Genomic DNA, 22,164 nt, shown 5'->3' with positions numbered 1-22,164 from the left:
ATTCTTTCTTCTGGTTTTTTTTTTAAAAAACAAGAGGTGGTATTTTATTGTCGTGACACGTGACGGGTACAATTTGCATACAGGTCCTTTACAATACTTGCCCTAATGAACCTAGAATTTAAAGATAAGGCCTGCAACTTTACAAAACACACCCTAGAACAAAATATAGAAAAGCAATCAGGTCCTGGAGCACCACCGTCGATGCTCGCCGGCATCCTCAAAGCGTCGCCACCAAGGAATGGAGAGAAGGTGTTAAAACTCTTCCGTCCGGCGAGAAACCACCCCCACTGGCAACCTCCTCGCCGACGGGAACGAATCACTTGGCTGCAAGGTGGCGTCGAGCTCCAGTAGGAACAGGAAGATGCCTCCATCTTGAAGGCAAAGAGACAGCCGTCTCGTCGGCTGCAGATCACAGCGGCCATGACGGCAGCTGTGTGTTTGCGTTTAAACAGGAACCACCGGAGATAGAGCTGGCGTCGTTCATTCGAAAGCTCCGCACCACCCCTTCTTCTCCCCTCGCCTCCATGGCCGGACAGAGAAAGAGATCGGGCAGCGCAGCACTTGATCAGGTGACACCAGCGAACCCTATCCGCTCCGCTCTTCACAGGAGACAGCAAAGTAGTTCCCCCCTCGCCACCGTGGCCGGCCGGGGAACAAACCTTGCTGTAATCTTCGTTGCCGCGCTCCTCTCCCCTGCCACCACGGCCAGCCAGGAGGAGCAAGTCAACCGTCGAACACCTGCAAAGAAAGAAACAACTACAAAGCTCTTTATTGATGGAGATGCTGGAGAAGAAAGCACACTGCAGCTGCTCCCGCCGTTGGAGCTCACCGCCGTCGACCCACCACCAGAAGCTCCAGATCCTGGCCAGAGATCCAGAAGCTCTACTCCTAAACACCGGCAAAACGCCAAAAAACCTACTTCTACAACTAGGATCTACTCCGACGCCTCATCGTCGCCATCTCCGGCCGGCTGAGCCGGCGGAGAAGGCTCGGGATTGGCCCGGCCAGCAGGGGAGGAGAGGGCGAACCAGGGTCGAGGGTTTTTTCTTCTGGTCAGAGGTACATGCATCTATGCTAGTCAACAACTGGCCGGTCGAATCAAACTCGAGCTTCAGACGAACAAGGCCAGAAAACAAAAGCAACGGAGCATATAAACAGAGGCCTAGTTCGAAAAATCACAAGTATAGCAAGCTCACGACATCAATCTCGAATCTGGTAATTGGAATTTTCTACACCGGGGAACTCTGCAAGAAGATAAGGCAACGGAACAAGCACTAGTCAGCTTGCCGTGCTCATCATCACCATCATCACCATAATCAGTTCATCACTAGTAATTCACTATAGGGGTAGCCGATAACGATGAAGCCATGGACGGCCAAACCAAGCTCCTCCCTCATCCTCCGACCCTCTTGCTCCCATGGGCGCCGCCCGAGATGGCCTGGTACTGGTAGCCGTCTCTCTTGCTCTTGGGCCTGCGAGGGATGCAGCGGTCGTGCTGGTCCACCGCCTCCTCCGCCTTGAGCGCCCTGCCATTCACCAATCGAGTATCAGCAAGTCGTGAGCAGCCATCATTTCGCATCGCTGCCGGCATCGATCTCATCATCATCATCATGATGATGGTGATTCTCGTACAGCACAACATATATAGAAGGCGATGCAGCATCAATAACAAGCGATTTCTCGTCTTTGCAAGCAATTGTGGCCTGGAGTACGACGCAAAGCGGTCCAGGACCACCGCTTAAGCCGGCCGGAGTTCAATGCCTGACGGAGGCGCTTACTGAACAGCAACCACGGACAGGTTTATCCGATTAATGGCTGACAAAGACTCTTGTTACAGACTCATACTGTACTACTATAGTGGACGATTAACTGTGCACATTTGGCGGAGCTGCGTTCTGCACATGATGCCAAGCCACATCACAAAAAGTTGATAAACACTAGTGTGGTACTTGGTATAAATACGCCAGTTTTGACCCTATAATTACTCCATACTGACCTCGCTAGCCCTAGTTTTCACTCGTTTTGGCCATTTGTTTGACATCACGGACTGTCAAGCTCCGCCACTGCACATACATCCGAGTTACTACGAGTCACGGGCTCACGGCTGACGGCACTGAGATAAGAAGAGACAAGTGTGCAGATCCAAATTAATTAATTATTAAGCTTTCTGAGATCGGCTAAGAACAACAGTAGCTCCAAGATTTGGTGCTTGCGTACAGTGCAGGCGCGTACGGGCCTTCGCCAACCGGGAATTCAAGCCCCGTCCGTCCCTGACATTCTCCATCGACAGCTCCGCGAGAACTATTCCTCTTTATGAACGTAACCACTAATCAAGTACCCGCAGAGGAATTTTCGCAGCGGTTTAGCGGCCGCTACGGTAGGAGGATTCAATGGAACAGTGCTCTACTGAGTACTGACTGCTTACTCCATCCGTACGCACTCCTACTGTGCCGCCATTAGAGATGGCCGAAAAAGCTCGGAATGATACTAAGTTCGCGGATAATGGCAACCGATCGGGGTGTTACTGTTTTGGTTTCGGTGCTTGCACATGCGCGCGCATTGATGTTTGGAAACGAAGAGTTTTTTTTTTTGGGTACCTGTCGGCGTTGTAGGAGGACGACCGCCGGAGCACGGCCAGGTCCTGGCACGCGTCGTCGGCGGCGGCCGAGCGCTGCGTCTCCACGAGGCTCCCGCTGAAGTACTCCTTGTCCTCCACCACCTTCTGCCTTCGGGTCTGCGTCGGCGTCAGCGTCACGGCGGCCGCGTGCGCCGGCGCGCGCGGCGGCCGCGGGCGGTAGTGCGCGTGCACACCGCGCGGCATCACGGGCGTGGCCAGCCCGCCCTTGACCGACACGGACCCGCACGAGATGAGCTGCATCAGCACCGACGACGCCCTCGCCCTGCTCCCGCCGCCGCCGGTGGTGGTTACGGCCGCCAGGACGCGGCCGTCCGCCTTGATCAGGGTCTCCAGCGTGTCCGGGCTCGTGGACGCCGTCGGCGGCGACGTCTCCTCCCGGCCCAGCTCCTCCTGCGCGCGCCTCTGGCGGCCGCGGCGGCATCCGTCGTCGGTCTGCGTCGCCGCGTCCGCTGCTGCCGCGGCGCGGTCCTCGGCCCTGTACACCCTGTACTCGCCGGCGCCGGCGCCTTTTCTCTGGCCGCGCTGCTCCCACCCGGACGACGAGGACGCCGCGGTCTCCTGGGAGCCGGAGGAGCAGGACGACGCCGCGGCCGCCGCGTCGAGTAGCGGGAGCTGTTGTTGTATCGTCGGTGCGCTCAGCCGCTCGGTGCCCTTGAGCACGTACTCCCGCCCGGCCACCGGGTGCACGTAGTCGTCGTCGGTGAGGTCGTGCCACACGAACCCGTTCCGGTAGGTCCTGCATTGCAACCAACCCAGAGAGCAATGTCACGGCCGGAATGCCCTCTTGCCTATCGCCGGCGAACTTAAAACCGAAGAATCGAACAAACCTCTTGGACGCCCACGAGTACATGCGCGACATCCCCTTGCCCCGCAGCGCGTCGAGCCGATCGATCACATCTGCACAGACATCGCAGTTCGCTCAACGAAATGAAACAAATAGTGCACGCGCCATGAGCAGACGATCGATGCCCACGTACCTCGGAGGTAGAGGCCCTCAGGCGACGCCAGCGCGACCTCCATGAAGTGCGGGTGCTCGAGGTGGCCGTTCCTGGCCAGGTAGTACACGACGGCCACCCTGGCCGGCCCGGCGAGCCGCGGGCGCGGCGGCCTGGGCACGGCCAAGTCGGGGCTCCGCTGCTCCTGCCGCTCGCGCCAGTGCGGCCTCGGCTGCTCCGCCCTCATCGCCCTGCCGGTGCCGGCCATCTTCCGCAACCGCGCGCGCTCCGGCCTCTGGCTAGCGCTGCCTCGATATGTAGCTATAACAATAAGCGGCAGAACAGAACGCAGACGGTACGTCGTCAGCAGCGGCTATAGCGTTTAAAGTGGGAGTGCGACACAAAGGAAGGAAGGAGGACGCAGCGATGCAGTCATCAGGCATTCATAATCGTGGTACGCGCGCGCCAGGACCATCGCATCGCATCGAGTAGCCGCTGCAAAGAGCTAGCAGTGACGAAGCTCAGAGTGTTCTGCTGCTCGTCAGTGAAATTAAGGTGACAATGACTGGGCACTGGGAAAAAAAACTTGGGCTCCGATTGTTTCCTTCTGAAGGTCAACTGGCCGAGGGGCATTCCGTTGTGTATGGAGGGCTGTCGTGTTAGTTGTACTCCTACTACCAAGGACTAGTGGTAGTGGAGACTGATTAGGGGCAGTGTTGACTAATGTACGGATTTTCAATTTGGAGGCGACTTTGAGACCAGTGATTTCAGTGGGTTAAGTGAGTGTTAATGTGGGAGGTGGACTAATTTTTCTGGATGGTGGTGAAATGGCAGCCGGTTTGGCGCTGCAAACCAGTTCTTTTAAGCTCGATAGTTTGACCAACGATGCCCGCACATATGGGGCACGGCGACACTCCGACCGGCGACCAGGTTCAGTGGGCCCATAATGTCAGTTGATGAAACCGTTTCATGCGACAGAAGGAGTATAAGTATGTAAACAATTTCTTTTATTTCGTGTGACTTGTTTTCAGTCTACTCAAAACTTTTCTTTTTTGCGGGGGACAGTCTACTCAAAACTAACTTAGTGGAATCACGATTATCGAATCTCAGTTGTAACTCATATTGCAACTCACCATTACCATGGATCACGAGCAAATCTAACGGTTTGAAGGTATTTTTCGTAGCTGCTGTTAGATGTATATATCTGTATATTGTAGTTTCCCCATATGTTAGAGGGCTTCCTGCATATTTCCACCTGTACATGTACTATATATTGTGGCCTTTGGCCCCCTGGTAATACAACACGCATATTCCTCTAACATGGTATCAGAGCAAAATAATTGATCCTCTAGTCTATTACGTGTTCCGGCCGCGCCGCCCGATCTTCTCCGTCAGCTCTTCCGATCGATCGCCCGATCTGCTCCGACGCCCTCCGCCCGCCGCTGCCCAACGCCCGGCCGTGGCCGATTCTGCTTCAGAAAATCGCCTCCGTTCGCACGCACACGCGTGGATCCGCCCGCTCCCTGGCTGGCTGATTCTGCTCACGCGTGGATCCGCTCGCTCCTCTCCCTGGCTGGCTGATTCTGCTCTGCTCTATGCCCGCCCGTCCCTGCCGATCCCGCGCGTGACGCCTTCTGCCTCCACGATCTGCTCGATCTCCAGGCACGAGGCCCGCCGCCCGACGCCCGTCCGCTTCGATTCCCTGCCCCCGCTCCCTGCTCTCCAATCGGCCCGCGCGTGCTGCTGAGATCGATCTCGTTCCGTGTGGCGTTGACTTCCAGCTGAGAAAAAAAAAAAAAGCAAAAAAAAAAAAAAGAGCTATGTCTTCCGCTGATCCCGCCCCTTCTTTGGGCCCACCTTCGGTACTTGGTATTTGTCCGCTGTCTCCGTGTATGACGGCTAGTCATTCTTCGTCCCCGTTTGCGGCCTCTTCCCGCGGCTCTGCCCGCGCTTCACCGACTCCGTCTACATCGGCTCACCGCTCTATACCGACTTTTGCGGCCTCTTCATGCGGCTCTGCCCGCGCTTCGCCGACTTTGTCTCCCTCGACCTGCCGTTCTACATCGACTTTTGCGGCCTCTTCACGCGGCTCTGCCCGCGCTTCGCCGACTTCGTCTACGTCGGCCTGCCGCTCTACATCGACTTTTGCGGCCTCTTCCTGCGGTTATGGCCGCGCTTCGTCGACTCCGTCTGCGTCGGCCTGCCGCTCTACACCGACTTTCGCGGCCTCTTCACGTGGTTATGACCGCGCTTTGCCGAATCTGTCTTCATCGGCATGTTGCTCTCCGCCGCCCCCTTTGGTGGCCTCTGTGCGTGTGGCTGATAGCTCCTCGTCGGCCCCTGATTGTACGTCGACCTCTCCAGTCGCGCCTCTCTCTGCGCATGAGATAGCGCAGCTTCACCGCCTGCTTGATGCTTGGGATTCCAGTTTACGTCAGCAGCCTCGCGGTCCGATTCTCCGCCCTCGTCCTTATTGCACCTACTGTGGCAAGGTTGGCCACACTTCCTTCACCTGTTGGACGCGGGATCCCAGTTTACGTCAGCAGTTCTAGGATCGTCGGCAGCTGGCTCTTCGGGATCTTCTGCGGTTGCACTCTACGATCGGGACATTCTCGGGGGTCTTCGTGGTCTGCTCGCTACTGCGGACTCTTCCTCGCCGGGCGCTTGGTTCTCGTGGGGCTCTTCTGGCACTGCGCGACCACCAGTTTCTACACAGTCAGGTACGTCCCCGTGGTATCTGGATTCTGGAGCTTCCTTTCATATGACCTCTGAGTCTTCTATTCTGTCTGCTCTTCGGTCTCTTATTTCTCCTGTCCGTGTTGTCACGGCTGATGGTACCTCTATTCCTGTTTCTAGTAGTGGCACCCTTTCTACTCCCTCTTTCTCTGTCCCTGATGTTTCTCATGTTCCTCGCCTTCAGATGAACCTTTTCTCTGCTAGCTTGACTCACCGATTCTGGTTGTCGCGTCATTCTTGACGCTGAGTCTTGTGCGGTTCAGGATCGTCGCACACAGGCCCTGGTTGGAGCTGGCCCTCGTAGCCGTAAGTCTCCGGGGCTTTGGGAGTTAGACTGGCTTCGTGTTCCTTCCGCTGCCACTCCATCTGCCAGTTCTCCTCTGGTTGTTGCCTCTGTCACCGGCTCTTTTCAGCAGTGGCATCATCGTCTTGGTCACCTTTGTGACTCTCGACTGTCGTCTTTGGTTCATCGTGGCCTTCTGGGGTCTGTCTCTGGAGATGGGTCGTTACACATCGGGGCTGTAGGTTAGGCAAACAGATTCAGCTTCCTTATCCTACTAGTGTGTCTGTCTCTCAGCGACCGTTCGATTTAGTCCATTCAGATGTTTGGGGTCCGGCTCCCTTCGCTTCGAAAGGGGGCCATCGATACTATATCTTATTCATTGATGATTTTTCACGGTACACCTGGGTGTTTTTCATGCACTCTCGCAGTGAGGTGCTCTCTATTTATCAGCGTTTTGCGGCCATGGTCCGCACTCAGTATTCCTCACCCATTCGCGTGTTCCGTGCTGATTCTGCTGGTGAGTATATCTCCCAGCACCTTCGTGGTGTCCTTGCTGAGGAGGGCACCCTCGCTCAGTTTTCTTGTCCCGGCGCGCATGCTCAAAATGGCGTCGCCGAACGTAAGCATCGTCATCTTCTTGAGACCACCCGTGCTATGATGATTGCTTCTTCTCTTCCGCCACATTTCTGGGCTGAGGCTGTTGCTACGTCGGCCCACCTCATTAACATTCAGCCTTCCGCTGCTCTACAGGGTGGCATTCCTCTCGAGCGTCTCTCTGGTGTTTCTCCAGACTACTCGACTCTCCGTTCATTTGGTTGCGTCTGCTATGTCCTTCTGCCTCCTCGTGAACGCACCAAACTAACCGCTCAGTCTGTTGAGTGTGTTTTTCTCGGATACAGTGATGAGCATAAGGGCTATCGCTGTTGGGACCCCGTTGGTCGTCGGATGCGCATCTCTCGTGACGTCACGTTTGATGAGACGCGTCCCTTCTATCCTCGCCCCACCTCGGGTACTTACCCGGTGGATGATATCTCTTTTCTTCTTTTTCCGGATGCACCCCCTGCTGTTCCTCCTCCCCTCCCTCCTACTTCTGATGCGCCCCCCTCGGCGCCATCCTCTCGTTCGTCTAGTCCACCTAGTACTCCTCGTTCTCCAGCTTCGGCTCCTTCCGATGCCGTTCCTTCTTCCTCTTCTTCTGATGACTTGTCTTCTGCAGATGAGCTTCCCCCTTCACGGCCTGTGCGTCAGCGTCGTGCTCCAGTTCGTTACTCTCCTAGTCAGTATGGTCTCTCTGTCGTTTCCGAGCCGACTTCTTATCGGGATGCCGAGCGTCATCCTGAATGGCAGCTTGCCATGGCTGAGGAGATCGCTGCGCTTGAGCGCACTGGCACTTGGGATCTTGTTTCTCCCCCTTCTGGTGTTCGTCCCATCACGTGTAAGTGGGTCTATAAAATTAAGACTCACTCTGATGGATCTCTTGAGCGCTATAAAGCGCGTCTTGTGGCTCGTGGTTTTCAGCAGGAGCACGGCCGTGACTATGATGAGACTTTTGCCCCTGTGGCTCATATGACTACTGTGCGTACCCTTCTTCTTTGTTGCTTACATTCGCCGCTGTCATCTCCCAGCTTGATGTTCAGAATGCTTTTCTTAATGGTGAGTTGAGTGAGGAGGTTTACATGCAGCCTCCTCCTGGGTATTCTGTTCCCGATGGGATGGTTTGTCGTCTTCGACGTTCTCTCTATGGTCTCAAACAGGCCCCTCGTGCCTGGTTTGAGCGCTTCGCCTCTGTGGTGACTGCTGCTGGTTTCTCTCCTAGTCTTCATGATCCAGCACTTTTCGTTCACACTTCTCCTCGTGGACGTACTCTTCTTCTTCTTTATGTTGATGATATGATCATTACTGGTGATGATCCTGAGTATATTGCCTTCGTCAAGGCTCGTCTTCGTGATCAGTTTCTTATGACTGATCTTGGTCCTCTTCGCTATTTTCTTGGCATTGAGGTTTCCTCCACTTCTGATGGCTTTTCTATCTCTCAGGAAAAGTACATTCAGGATCTTCTTGCTCGTGCTGCTCTTGGGGATGAGCGCACAGTCGATACTCCTATGGAGCTTAATGTTAAGCTTCGTCCTGCGATGGTGATCCTCTTCCCAGTCCCACCCGTTATCGCCATCTTGTTGGGAGTCTTGTTTATCTTGCTGTCACTCGTCCTGATATTTCTTATCCTGTTCATATTCTGAGTCAGTTTGTCTCAGCTCCTACCACTGTTCACTATAGTCATCTCCTCCGTGTTCTACGTTACCTTCGTGGCACGATCACTCGTCGCCTTTTCTTTCCCCGTTCCAGCTCTCTCCAGCTCCAGTGCTATTCGGATGCTACGTGGGCGAGTGATCCTACGGATCGTCGTTCACTTTCTGCTTACTGTGTGTTTCTTGGTGGTTCGCTTGTTGCTTGGAAGACGAAGAAACAGGTCGCAGTTTCCCGTTCGAGTGTTGAGGCTGAGTTGCGGGCTATGGCTTTGTTGATTGCTGAGGTGACTTGGTTACGGTGGTTGCTTGCAGATTTTGGGGTCTCTGTTACGACACCCACTCCACTTTTGTCTGACAGTACAGGTGCTATCAGTATTGCACGTGATCCGGTCAAGCATGAGCTGACCAAGCATATTGGTGTTGATGCTTTTTACACACGTGCTCAGGTGCAGGATGATGTTGTTGCGGTTCATTATGTGCCTTCAGATTTGCAGTTGGCGGATTTCTTTACGAAGGCACAGACTCGAGCGCAACATGATTTCTTACTCTTCAAACTCAGTGTTGTGGATCCACCATGAGTTTGAGGGGGGGTGTTAGATGTATATATCTGTATATTGTAGTTTCCCCATATGTTAGAGGGCTTCCTGCATATTTCCACCTGTACATGTACTATATATTGTGGCCTTTGGCCCCCTGGTAATACAACACGCATATTCCTCTAACAGCTGCAACCTCACTTGTAACTAGAAAATTTCAGTTGCAACTCCACGTGCAACTGAAAACAAATCAGTTGCAACTCAACTTGCAAGTCAAATGCACGAATAATGCTGTAATCCAAGGAGTCTATTGAGCACTAGCTTAGTTCTTAGTCTATTGAGAAATAGCAGTTTTCTTTTTTATTAATGGAGATAAGTTTGGTGTAGTGCTAAACAAACCAAATTATTTATTGATTTGATTAGTCTCACTCTTACTTAAAACCTGATAATGTTCCCAAAGACTAATTAATAAGGATAAATCTTATATGACCTAGTCGTATGGGGTAGAATGGTAGGCTAACTCCGGCGAGAGACATGTGGATAACCGAATCTTAAAGCACCTAGGCAAATTGACAGTTGCTAAGTCCACTTCACTTCCCCGACTCCTCTCGCTGATGTGCTGGCGCTACCACACGCCTTTGCGGGATGTGATATCACTAGTGAGCCATTCTCGTTGTTCTACCTTGTTGGAGAAGACCATGCTCCTCCGCGTCTAGCAGCTCGCCCTGGGCGATGCGACCATCTGGTTTGCTCTCCACCGATGTCCACGAACCTCATCGATAGCCTAGCTCGGGGCACTGTCGGCAGACCGCACCGCCCCATGTGCTTGACTCGTGTTTTTTTTCTTTGGGTTTCTTCTGAATTTGTGCTGGACCCATGAGGCCTATGGTGGTCATCGCAGTGATTTAGGATGGTCTATGGCCTTGTATGTTTTGAGATTCGGATTGGCAGGTGTCGCCCACGGAAGTTGGTCCACCGATGTGCCCTGGACAACCCAACTCGTATAAGATTTAGCTGTAACTAGGACTCGCCCTTCTTCTCTAGCATCGGCACCCCGCACTTGCACCATAAACCCTAAGATCCATCCTCGACATCACCGTATCCGCCGCGGCCAGCCACGCCGTCACCAGCTCCGGCTCGATGGACACTCCTCCGCCACCTCCTGCTCGGTGTGCAAGGTAGAAGACGACTTGCATGAACCTTGGGGCGATCCAACCGCTACGGATTCTACTCAACCCTAGCTTAATTCTTATCATACAATTTTGTCCTTGATAATAAGCTGCGCATGTGAAGTCTCGAAGCACGGGTGTTGTAGAATAGCAGTAGAGTACCTTTACCATAATTACATTGGAGTTGATCGAGTACTACACTCCCTAAAAAAGGTAAATAAATAGGAGTACAGTACTAGTACCTCGCTCCCGTTGGTGTTGATCGATGGTGGTAGTAAATACTATATTTTGGAAGCATTAGCGTGCATGCGAAGGCTGCAATCCATGTCTTGTCCGTTGTCCATCCATCTGTGCCTCCAAGTCCCAGCTCTGTGCTTGCAGCTGCTGCAGACAAGTATACTAATCCGAGCCTCGTGAGGGACCATGGGCCATCCTTAAACAAATTCCATGAGCTCAGACCAGAGCTCCATGGCGCCACGAGTCAGAGAGGGAGGGAGGCCAGAAGCAACGGTAATCGCGCGACGCCGTAGTTTATTTGCGCGCCACGCACACGCAGGAGTGGACAGAAGGGAAGGGGAGAGCGCCACCGACTACGAGGCGGAGTGTGCGGATTGCGAGACCGCACGGCGGCGGGCAAGCAAAACCGGCTGAGTTTTACCCCGACCCGAGCGGCGACGGAGAAGAGTCTGCGTTTGACTCACGGAGACGATGATGGACGGGGCGACGCCGACGCCGGCGTGGAGATCCGTGCCGGGCCGGCCGCTTCCTCTCGCGTCGATCGAGCCTGCTTGTTTTCTTTTCTCCTTTTCACGGCCTCCGCTCCGCTCGCTCTTTGCCCCTTTACCGCGCCCCGGTAGCTGATGATTACTGGCAGTGCTGGTAGCGGTCAGTCGCTGATGATCTGATCAACGAACGGCTTGCTACTGATTGCTGCCTGACCCCCCCTGACCGTGCGTGCTCGCCGCAATCGATCGATACATCGGAATCCGTACGCGTTTTCTTCTGCCTTTTCCTTTGAGCGTGGCCATTTTTAAGTGGCCTGAGAACTAAGCTGAGCACGAAGCAACTAGCAAATTCCTTTCTTTTGCTACAGTTCCGGGGAGTGGAGGCATGCTTTGCAGGAACTGAATACAACGTGTGCGCGGGATGTCCTATCTTAATTTTTATATAACCAGATGAAAGTCCGATTTTCAACCTAATTTTTTTTACTTACAACATATTTTCGCCCTGAACTTACTTGGCAAAGGTACACTTTAGTTAACTAAGAAGGCGAACTCTTTTTCAACTTTCTATTTCCACCACCTCGTCGTTATCCTACATTGGCATTCTACGTGGCATCCCTATAGGGCTCCAATGGATTTGCATCAACAGGGCTCCAATGCATGGGCGGACCCAGGATCAAAATCAAGAGGGGGCGAAAATGTGCTAATGAGACAAAAATTTCATGCTAAGTGGGGGCAAATGACTGTTTTTAGCTTACTAATACAAAGGGACAAAAATTTGAGTGGGGGCATCTGCCCCCCATGGCTAACACTCTACATCCGCCCATGCTCCAATGGATTTACATCAACCGGACTCCAATGCTTCCTATACTTGATAATTTAGGAATTTGTACTTTTGAGTTTCAGAAACCCATAAAAATTTATTTTGTTCATGCATATGGTTGCAAAGCTTCTCTGAAATTGGGTTGTATTTTGAGGTACAAAACAAGAAAAAAAATCTCTATATATAACTCATCTTTTTTTTCAAAATATTGTGTTTCTTGTGTAGACCGAAACACAATGTATTTTTTCCTGAAATTTCTATTGTGTCTTCGAAATGCTAATATGTATTGTCATATTTTTTTGCATTTTTTGGAGTCCTAGAAATGCGTTTTTTTAAATTCAAATACATGGAGCAATTGTGCTCGGGTGCCGCTGTCAGTTTTCGCACAGGTGGTTCACTTTACTTGCACATTGGCCTACCGGATAGTGCACGGTGAAGCTTAGCATGGAAGGTTGTCGCCCTGCGCAACGCCAACGCTATATTGTAGCCATGGTTACCTACCTCACGAAGTAGACCAAGCAAAAGATGGAGGCACATACAACAAGGGCGTAGAAGACGGACCCTAGGACGAACCGCAGAATGGTGCCAAAAACAAACATGGAAAACGAGGAGTGCGATGTCGAACATGGGGATGATGAGCAGGACTGACATCTTGCCCGTAGAAGTGTTCACTGAATACAAGGAAAACGTACAATTGGCATAGCTCTTGGAATATCTGGAGAAGTAGACGGATTGTCGAAAAAATGAAATGGGAAGAGGAAAGTGCAAGTCAAATATGATTGTGATGTGTCGATGACAAGGGTGGCCCACCTATCGTGACCCACCTTGTCGCTCGTGTTCGGTGCACCCACCATGCCTCCTGTGGGCCGCGGTTGGTTTATAGGTGCCAAACACAATTACAACGTCGGAGATGATAAGATTGTTGTCAACAACGGTGTTAGCTCCCGTGAAACCTAATCCCTAATCTCCATCTAGCAACCAAGCTGGCATCAGATGCGGGAAACCAAATGTCTCTCCATGAAAGATCCAACTAATTTTGACCTCTCGTACTCCTCACGGATCTTGCTTTTGACTGTTGCAACGACCGACATTGCTCTGTTGAACACAACATCGTTCCGGTGTCGCCAAAGGCCCTAGAATACCAAAGTCACAACCGTCCATAGATCCCTCTGGTTGTTGGAAGAGACTGAGATAAAGGTCCACCAAGTCAACAACTCTGTGTCGGGCTGCGGATGCTAAAGAGGTGCTTTCTTCCACAATACAATCAAAGGTTTAACATCCTATTCGAGCCATATAATTAAGATATTCACATTACCCACATAAAAGTTGTATGTGCATAATTTTTTTTTTGAGAACACAGTACAACGCAGACGCTCACAAACACGCACGTACAAACACCCCTATGAACGCACGCACGCACACCCTACCCCTATGAGCACCTCCGAGGGACTGAACCGGCATATCTTGAGGTTGACGAAGTCACCACTGGCGCCTCGCTGTTGACGGGCACGTCACCTACCACTGAAAGCATAGCGCCGGTTAAATCCTGGAATAAATCCAGGTAAATGCAAACACCCATGTCAAGTCTAGGACTTGAACCTGAGTGGGCTGGTTCCACCACAAGGGACCTAACCACCAGAGCCAAGCTCTGTTTGCATCCGATACGATCTTCTTGTCATTTTATATTTACAAAAGTTCAGACATTCAAACCAAATGGTTGACATCGGCTGGAAAATTAGTCTGAATTTTTATGTAAGTCTTTGTCAATGGTATCGACCATTTGATGGGTCTCCCTATTCATGTGCGCGTTAGCTAGGGGTGCTTTGGTATGGCAACGATGCCTTGGGTTAGGCTTTGTAGCCACGACACATGAATGGGCCTTTGTGCTAGGTTTTTTTTCCATCAGTTTATGTATTTCATATGTGGGTGGGCTTCTTTTTTTCAATGTTTTCTTCTTTTGTGTTTTTTGCAATTTGGTTGTGCTTTCAGAATGCTGATTATAATAGAGATGACTTGAACCACTAGATAACATGAACACGTCATACGGTTACTTAGATTTTCAAAATCTTGTTGTTTTTGTGTTTCGACCATTATTATGGGCTTTCAATCTCTGATCGTGCTCCGGTGCTGAGCAAATAAGCAACGCTGCAAAAAAAAAAAATTGCACCACCATAGACGCCGACCTAGTTGCACTAGGAGGTTGTCAATGCTATCATGCATCAATTGCTATCCTTCTTCATTAGAAAATATAAACACAAAAGTCGCCAACTTTCAATAACTGGAAACTGCCAACCAGTCATTTTGCATGTTCTCTTGATCTTGTGTGCCTCATTTCCTGTCAAATTCACTCGGTGGGTGCCTACTCATTCCTTCCAGTGTTCCAATTAATGTTTCATCTCGTCTCTTGGATGATCGGCAGGCGGCAGCTCAACGTTTCCTCCACAAGCTCGCACCCGCTCTTCTGCCAGCATAGCCTGCATCACCCCATAGTTTAAAATACAAAATGGCATTATGACATATGAGTTAATTGGTGTTACCCAAGTAGTATGTACATCGTTCTTAATTGGTGTTACCTCTTTCTCCCATTTGGTCCTGAAGAGGATCACAAATAGAATGAGGGTCTGCAAAATCATGCCGACCAACATCCCCACCCAAATTCCCCTGCACGATACATACATGTGACAAAAAAAATCAGCACATTTCACCCTGAAGAAAATTCAGAGCGCATAGCAAGCCTTGACCATTCAGAATTCAATTTCCTGAAGCCGAAAACAGCTGCGAGAGGCAGACCAACGAGATAGTAGCAGGCAATGTTCACGAAGGCGACCAAAGATTGCCACCCAGCTCCAATCGCCACTCCTGAAATAGCCAATGATAAGAACACACATGTTGCACGGCTGATTTTTCTAAATAACAAAAACGCGAATCCGTCGATCGGTGGTGGGAATACCTGATAACACTGGCTGGATGCTGTTGAGAAATATGGTGGCAGCCAGTAGATATCCCAATTTTGTTGTCTCCTTGACAAGGATATTGTCGCCCGTGAAGAGCCTCGCCAGTTGCTTCCTCGCCATGAGGGTTACGAGCGTGAAGATGAGCCTGATGGCGGCCGACGTGATGATAGCCACGGTGACCGAGAACCTAACTGCTTTCGGGTGTTTGGCACCAAATTCGTTCGCCACACGAACACCGAAAAAAGGAGAGACACATGATTCGAGCATTTGAGAGCTCAGAAGATCATCAGTAAGCAACAAATGGAAGGAAAACAGAGCAATTGCGCGCCTCACTGCGACATTGAAACCAATAGATACCATCAGTGTCCACATTGTATAGTTCATGCTGTTGCAACAAATTTGAACTTTGTTAGGAAAAATTAGAGAAGATATAACAAGTATTGACAACGATTTATTCATGTTATTCAACAAATGCAAAATCATCATAACAAGTTCCCTGGTTCAGATGAGTTTCTAGCTTAGTTTTATTATAATTTATGGGATTTCATCCAATATGACTGACAAGGTATCGACTGACATAGGCATCCTAAATGGGCCTGCCAAAGAAGGTACCCGGGGTTTACTGAAGGCCCATGACCCGAAGAATATGAAGCCCTGAAGCCCAATTAAGCGTCAGTTTGGAAATATAAAGTTGTATTAGGAATAATGACTTGTAATTATTACGGGACGAACTCAAAGAGTCTCCCGGTGTTTGTAACTTGTACATCACGAAACCCACGGCTCCGCCTCCTATATAAGGGAGAGTCGAGGGAGAAAGAGAGGATCGATTCATTGTCAACATAACTCTAGTTTTCTAGAAGTCGAGTACTTTTCCGGCGGAAACCCTCGAGATCTACTTGCCATCTACTTTCCATGAAACCCTAGTCTACAATTTGTAGGCATTGACTGACCTCATGGAATTATTCGGTTTTTTACATACTGGGCAATTGGACTTGTTTCACTTAAATTTTGGTGCCTAAAATTAATGAAGCATAAATGATATAAAAATATCGATTTATCTGTCTTCTTAATGTTAGATTTTAAATTTCCACTAAAACCGCAACCAGTAGGCTTAATTCGGCGACTGACCATGTTGTTCGACCCACGCAAACAACATTCATGCAAGGAAGAAACAGCATGGATGGTGTGGTCATTCATCATGAAACGGTCCATGAATTACTCTGGAAAAAACTAATTGGGTGATACTAAAAATTGGTTTTGAAAAGATTTATGATAAGATCAAATGGTATTTTCTCCAACAAACTCTGAGAATGAAAGTACTCTTTGAAGAGTGGCATCCCCTAATCCATAATTTTTCCTCCAGAATAGCATGGTCATAAAATTCAATGATGACGTTGGCCATTACTTCTAAATGAAAAAAAGGATTATGACAGGGTGACCCGTTATCGCTTATACTATTTAAGGTAGTGGCCAATATGTTAGGTGTCATAATTGAAAGCGCAAAAGATAAATGGTCAGATTGAAGGGGTAGTTTCACATATTTTTAGATGGGGGCTATCTATTCTTTAATATGCAGACGATACAATTATCTTCATAGAATATGACCTTGAGAAGAACCTGAAGTTATTTCTTTCACTCATTGAGTAACTTCCGGAAGTCAAAATAAACTTTGACAAGCGAGAGTTGTTTTGTTTCGGGAAGGCCTGGGACAAGGCCACTCTTTATACCAAACTAGTCTGTTGCGAACAAGGACAATTTCATGTTAGTTATTTAGGTAATCCTATACATTATATGGTACTAACAAATTTTGAATGGAAACAAGAGAAGATCACCTGCAAAATAGGCTTAGTAGTTGGAAAGGGAAGCTACTAATTTTTTTGTGGAAGATTAGTTCTCAAAAATACGGTAGTAGGTAACATGGTATTGAATACGTATTATTTCTTCCAACTGCCTAAAAAATCTTGTATAGATAGGAGTATTTTTGCTAGATATTATTTTGGCAAAAGGATAGTGAGAAAAAAAATCGACTAACAAGATGAAATTTTGTTTGTAGACCCAAAGATCAACTAGGGTTAGGTATTCATGACCTTGAGGTAAAAAATACTTTCCTCCTTGGTAAATGGCCTTTAAGTTACTCAACAAAGATAGAGTGTGGCAAACTGTTACAAAAAGAAAGTACATAGGCTCAAAAGCACTTTCGCAAATTTATAGGATGAGTGACTCTCATTTTTGGGCCGATCTGATGGAGACAAAGAAATATTTCTTCCTCTTTTAATAGATTGATATTAAGGATGGTTTGAAGATTATATTATGGAAAGATAAGTGGATAGGTAATACCACGCTACAAGATCAATATCTAGCTTCATACAATATTATCCGTCACAAGAGCAATACAATAGTCACGATTTTGAAGGGTTGCCCTCCAAATAGTTTATTCACAAGATATTTGATTGGGCCCAAGTTAGTGGCATGTAATGCTCTTTTAGCGCGATTTGCTTTGGTCCGATTGTCACAAGGGGCTGACAAATTTTGATGTAATCTACATGAGAGTGGTAAATTTTTTGTGATCCATGTATAGAGTACTATTCCAATCGGATATACCAACCAATAAGAAAACTTAGGAGATACATATACCACTAAAAATCAAAAGAATTCACTAAAAATCAAAAGAATTGCGTGCCATATATGTAAATCAGTAATCCTTACTAAGAAGGATCTTGCAAAACGCAACTGGCAAGAAATACAAAGTAGGAGTTTTGTTACCCAAAGGAGCCATCCAAATTGTTTCCACGCAATGCTGCAAATAGTTCTGATAATATTGATAAAAATATGGAATTATAATTAGAGTGGGAGCTTGCCGTAATATGCTTGCCGTTTCTACTTGTTTTTGGATGTGTCTATACGGTTGAAAGACATGGTGAAAAATATTTTTATTCCACATGAATGACCACGTGATCTTCAGATTAACCCTCCAACACCAGCTTAGACGTGACATGGTAGCTTCTTGAGCTTTGTATCGACTAGCTATGTAGAGATTGGATGTAATCTCTTTGTACTGTATATTCATGATATAAACTTTCGAGTAGTAAAGCGTTCTGAAAAGATACAAAGAACGCAAAAAAAGGTAAACTAACTAACCATACGGAAACAGCGCCAACTTGAATCTCCGGGTTCTTCAAGCAACCCACAAGAATGACCAGTGCTGTATAGTACCACATCTCCAGGCTGCAGAACCAAAATCACCCACAATACAAACACAAAAGAAAACAAAAATATAGGTCACCCGGGACTAGCTGTAACACAAACGGTGAAGAATTTCATCATCCATACAAAACTGACCAAGAAGCAACGGATTTACGAACCACAGCATGACGGCGGACGCGAGCGAGAGCTTGATGAAGCCGCCGAGTTTGGTGAACGCCTTCCAAGAGAACCCCGTCCATGCCTCCGGGAACGAACCGCCGACGATGTACACGAACTGCGCCGCGTTCAGCAGCCACCACGAGACGTTGCCGACTATGGCCGCGCCCACGATGCCACGCCCGAGCCTGGCCACGACAAGCCAGCTAAGCAGCGCGTGCGCGCCGACCACGGCGCCGGATATGAGCGTCATGACCCACACCCGGCTCTGCGCCTGGTAGAACTTCTGCATGGGGTAGTTGACGGCGTCGGCGAAGAGCTGCGGCACGCACCACCGGGCGTACCGCCCCGCTACCGCCGAGATGGCCGGCGATTGCCGAAGCAGACGGAGGATGGGGTCAGTGAACACGTAGATTGGGAGCAGGGCGGCGGCCGTTGCGAGGCAGATGATCCACGACCGTTGCATGTAGACGCCGAGCGTACGTGTGGAGCTACCCGGCTCCCACCGCCTGCCCGCACAGCGTCTCCAGGGCGCTCCCCGTGCCAAGCTGCGCCACGCGACAGCGAACAGAGGAACAACGAATATGATGCTTTTCTTAATGATCGACGGAGTGAAAATATTCTGGGTAGCCAGGTGATTGCATAGGTTAGCTGTTGGAACTAATCTTGTTAGTTAGTATTTATGATGTTAGAGCTAGATGTATGCATGTAAACATGGCAGAGAGGCATCGGCAAGAGAGCATAGCACGCAGCGATAGAGGGAGTGCAGTGCAGCGGCTAGACTGCCAGTCATATAGTTGAGTACTTGCATACACGTGTTGTTAGGATTAGTCAAGTGTTAGTTAATGGATGCTACATGCATGGATCAAGATGGCCAGAGTTGTGTGGCCGTTAGCGATAGGATCAGCTAGCTGTTAGTGTTGATCGTGTGGGTAGTTAGTGGAGTAAAAATAGGATTAGGCCGTTCTGCCTGGCTGTGTATGCGTGCGTTGTGGATCAGCTGAATTCATTGGGGAGTCGAGAAGATATACAGAAAAGGCACAAATGCGGGTGCCGCCAAAACTGTGTGTGTGTTCTTCTTCTCCTCCATCGTGTACGACGTGAGAAGTGTGAGGTGTGTCCACTGCGTACTCGCGTGCGTGTATCCATTGATCTTGGGAAAATCTATCATGTGGTATCAGAGCGAGGTGCGTTGAGGTTGCCAAGGGTTCGTCGTCGTCGTGACGCTGCGTCACGAGCTACGGCGCGCCGACGGCTGCAAGGAGGTGATGGCCATGGCGCGGAGGCCATCACCATGATGAGTTCATCGTTCGTGTTCGAGTCGTCGACAAGGTGCGGCATCGACGACAACATGAAGGCGAGTCACCGGCGAGTTGCGTCACCGGTGGCGAAGTTGGAGGCGAGTCACCGGCGAGTTGCGGCACCGGCGGCGAACATGCAGCAGCAAGCGCGTCACGGCGGTGTGCTCGCGGTGAAGGTGTAGGAGGTGCGTCTCTCGGTGAGGCCAATGACGACAGCGGCAATCGGTGTGCAAGATGGCATTGGCGGCCATCTGCGAGGTGCAATCGATGACATCGACGTCCATGGGCTTCAAGAGAGAAATAAGAACAACAAAATTAGGGAGGTGATTGTTGAAACTAATCTTGTTAGTTAGTATTTATGATGTTAGAGCTAGATGTATGCATGTAAACATGGCAGAGAGGTATCGGCAAGAGAGCATAGCACGCAGTGATAGAGGGAGTGCAGTGCAGCGGCTAGACTGCCAGCCATATAGTTGAGTACTTGCATACACGTGTTGTTAGGATTAGTCAAGTGTTAGTTAGTGGATGCTACATGCATGGATCAAGATGGCCAGAGTTGTGTGGCCGTTAGCGATAGGATCAGCTAGCTGTTAGTGTTGATCGTGTGGGTAGTTAGTGGAGTAAAAATAGGATTAGGCCGTTCTGCCTGGCTGTGTATGCGTGCGTTGTGGGCTATATAAGCCATGTAATCAGCTGAATTCATTGGGGAGTCGAGAAGATATACAGAAAAGGCACAAGTGCGGGTGCCGCCAAAACTGTGTGTGTGTGTTCTTCTCCTCCATCGTGTACGACGTGAGAAGTGTGAGGTGTGTCCACTGATCCATTGATCTTGGGAAAATCTATCATTAGCGAAGTACCAGGAGGCCGCAGGCGAGGCCCTCAACGACGCCGTTGAAGATGGAGACGGCGGCGAGCTCGACCTTGCCGATGTGGCCGACGAAGGCCGCAGTGACGAACCCGATCAGGAACTGGAAGACCCCGGTGAGGATCACCGGCCCAGCGATGTGCCACAGGTTCTTACACTCGTCCGACCATATCTTGCGGCCGGCCCCCGTCTCCGACTCCGGCACCACCATCTGCTAGTCCGGACTACGCTGGTTGAAGTCCGTACAAACCGTGCATCCACTCCGGCCGGCGGCCTGTCAAGGTTGGGGTCCAAGGTTTTCAGCTGCCGATCCCGGCGCTTCGGTGTGTTTGCATGCCCCGAGCTTGTCGTGGGAGCTCGCGGTCGCGCAACGTGGACGCCGCGCAGCTATCGTGATCCGAGCTTGTTTATGTGTTCGCTCCCGCGACCACGTGCAATACAAGCTCAGTTGCAGGCTTGCAAATATCGTTAACTCGTGCGCTCTAGACTTTAGGTGTGCGTACCGTCCGCTTCAGTCCAATGGCCGTCAAGGTTTGCAGAATTGCAGCCAGCCAGGAACCGCAAATGAGAGATGATGAAAGGTTTTCTGGAGCTCGACATTTTGTTCTGCTCTTCTTTCGTCTGTCTCGGTACCTCAAGAAGAGAAGAGCATATTCGCTTTTGCGTCCTCGCTGCCTTGTACCAAGAGAGCATATCTAATTATCTATGATATCATGACATCATTATTTCGGAAATTCAATTCTACTCCTAAGTGCATATCACTACTAGGAAATCCCTTTTCTGTGGCGCACCATTTTGGATTTCTGTGGCGCATATCCCTTGCGCTACAGTTGGCATGCGACAGATATTTGAATTATGTGACGTATGTCTACATGCGTCACAGAAATTTTAAAACTTCTATGGCGCACTAGGTAGTCATGCGCCGCAGATATCTTCTGTGGCGCACCCAGCGGTGATACGCCAAATAATTTTTTTTGGAATTTTTTAAAAAATGGCGGCCAGATCTAGATCTAGATGGTGATGGAGGAGGATGCCGAGGAGGCCGGCCGAAGGAGGTGGTGGTGATGGAGGAGGAGGAGGTGATGGAGGAGGAGGAGGAGGTGGTGGTGGTGGTCGCCGGAGGAGGAGGAGAAGGTGGTGGTGGTGGGTGGGTGGAGGAGGAGGAGGTGGTGGTGTTCGCCGGAGGAGGAGGAGGTGGTGGTGGTCGCCAGAGGAGGTCGAGGAGGAGGTGGTCGCCGGAGTAAGTGGAGGTCGTCGGGTGTGGGTGGAGGAGGAGGAGAGAGAAGAAGGGAGGAGAAAGAGGAGAAGGGAGAAAAAGGGAGAAGGAGGAGAAGTGGAGGAGTAGGAGAAGGAGAAGTGGAGGAGGAGGCCACCGAAATTCAAAATTTGGCTCAAAAATTATGTGGCGCATGGGCATATGGTGCGCCATAGAATTTTTTTTTGAATTTTTAAGTTTTGCAGAAAAAATCTTGACTTTGCCGTATCTTTCTGCTCTTTTCAAATTTTGCGATTCAAAAAATTGGCTAACTGGGTAAATCCCAGTGAATTTGGGTGTAGAATTTTCTCCCGGCCATTTTAATATATTGTGCGTTTTTT

The 22,164-nt window shown here is 49.9% G+C and overlaps 2 protein-coding genes and 1 long non-coding RNA gene across 4 annotated transcripts; 1 reads left to right on the top strand and 2 right to left on the bottom strand.

The window, feature by feature from the left end:
- Positions 1–13: 13 nt before the first annotated feature.
- On the bottom strand, positions 14–4,064 carry LOC127344637 (protein SOSEKI 5). Of its 2 annotated transcripts, none has more exons than XM_051370948.2 (4): positions 3,616–4,064; positions 3,466–3,535; positions 2,598–3,374; positions 14–738 (listed from the first exon to the last, which is right to left on the bottom strand). In XM_051370948.2, the coding sequence occupies exons 1-4, from the start codon at positions 3,839–3,841 to the stop codon at positions 45–47; spliced, it is 1,767 nt and encodes a 588-aa protein (XP_051226908.1). In that variant the 5' UTR covers positions 3,842–4,064; the 3' UTR covers positions 14–44. The 2 variants fall into 2 exon arrangements, with proteins under 2 accessions (XP_051226908.1, XP_051226909.1); XM_051370949.2 differs by lacking the exon at positions 14–738 and adding an exon at positions 1,131–1,526 and having other exon boundaries at positions 3,616–4,035.
- Positions 4,065–14,472: 10,408 nt separating this feature from the next.
- LOC127340079 (protein DETOXIFICATION 33-like) lies at positions 14,473–20,779 on the bottom strand. The gene is given in 9 exon segments (XM_071827490.1): positions 14,473–14,562; positions 14,662–14,749; positions 14,830–14,947; positions 15,039–15,278; positions 15,372–15,427; positions 18,181–18,267; positions 18,405–18,886; positions 18,888–18,950; positions 20,561–20,779. Coding segments are annotated over 9 exon segments (1,443 nt in total).
- LOC127344635 (uncharacterized) lies at positions 19,404–20,458 on the top strand. The gene is made up of 2 exons (XR_007878107.2): positions 19,404–20,214; positions 20,291–20,458. It is a non-coding gene; the product is annotated as an uncharacterized lncRNA (long non-coding RNA).
- Positions 20,780–22,164: the final 1,385 nt, after the last annotated feature.

Source organism: Lolium perenne, chromosome 3 (genome assembly GCF_019359855.2).
Source record: "Lolium perenne isolate Kyuss_39 chromosome 3, Kyuss_2.0, whole genome shotgun sequence".
Classification (NCBI taxonomy): Eukaryota; Viridiplantae; Streptophyta; class Magnoliopsida; order Poales; family Poaceae; genus Lolium; species Lolium perenne.
This window is presented reverse-complemented; position numbering and strand designations above follow the sequence as displayed.

Coding starts and splice junctions, on each gene's coding strand:
- LOC127344637 (XM_051370948.2), bottom strand. CDS start 3,841: ATGGCCGGCACCGGCAGGGCGATGAGGGCGGAGCAGCCGAGGCCGCAC. Junction 3,375..3,465: donor TACTCGTGGGCGTCCAAGAG/GTTTGTTCGATT, acceptor GTTGCAATGCAG/GACCTACCGGAACGGGTTCG. Junction 739..2,597: donor TCCTCCTACAACGCCGACAG/GTACCCAAAAAA, acceptor CTTTCTTTGCAG/GTGTTCGACGGTTGACTTGC.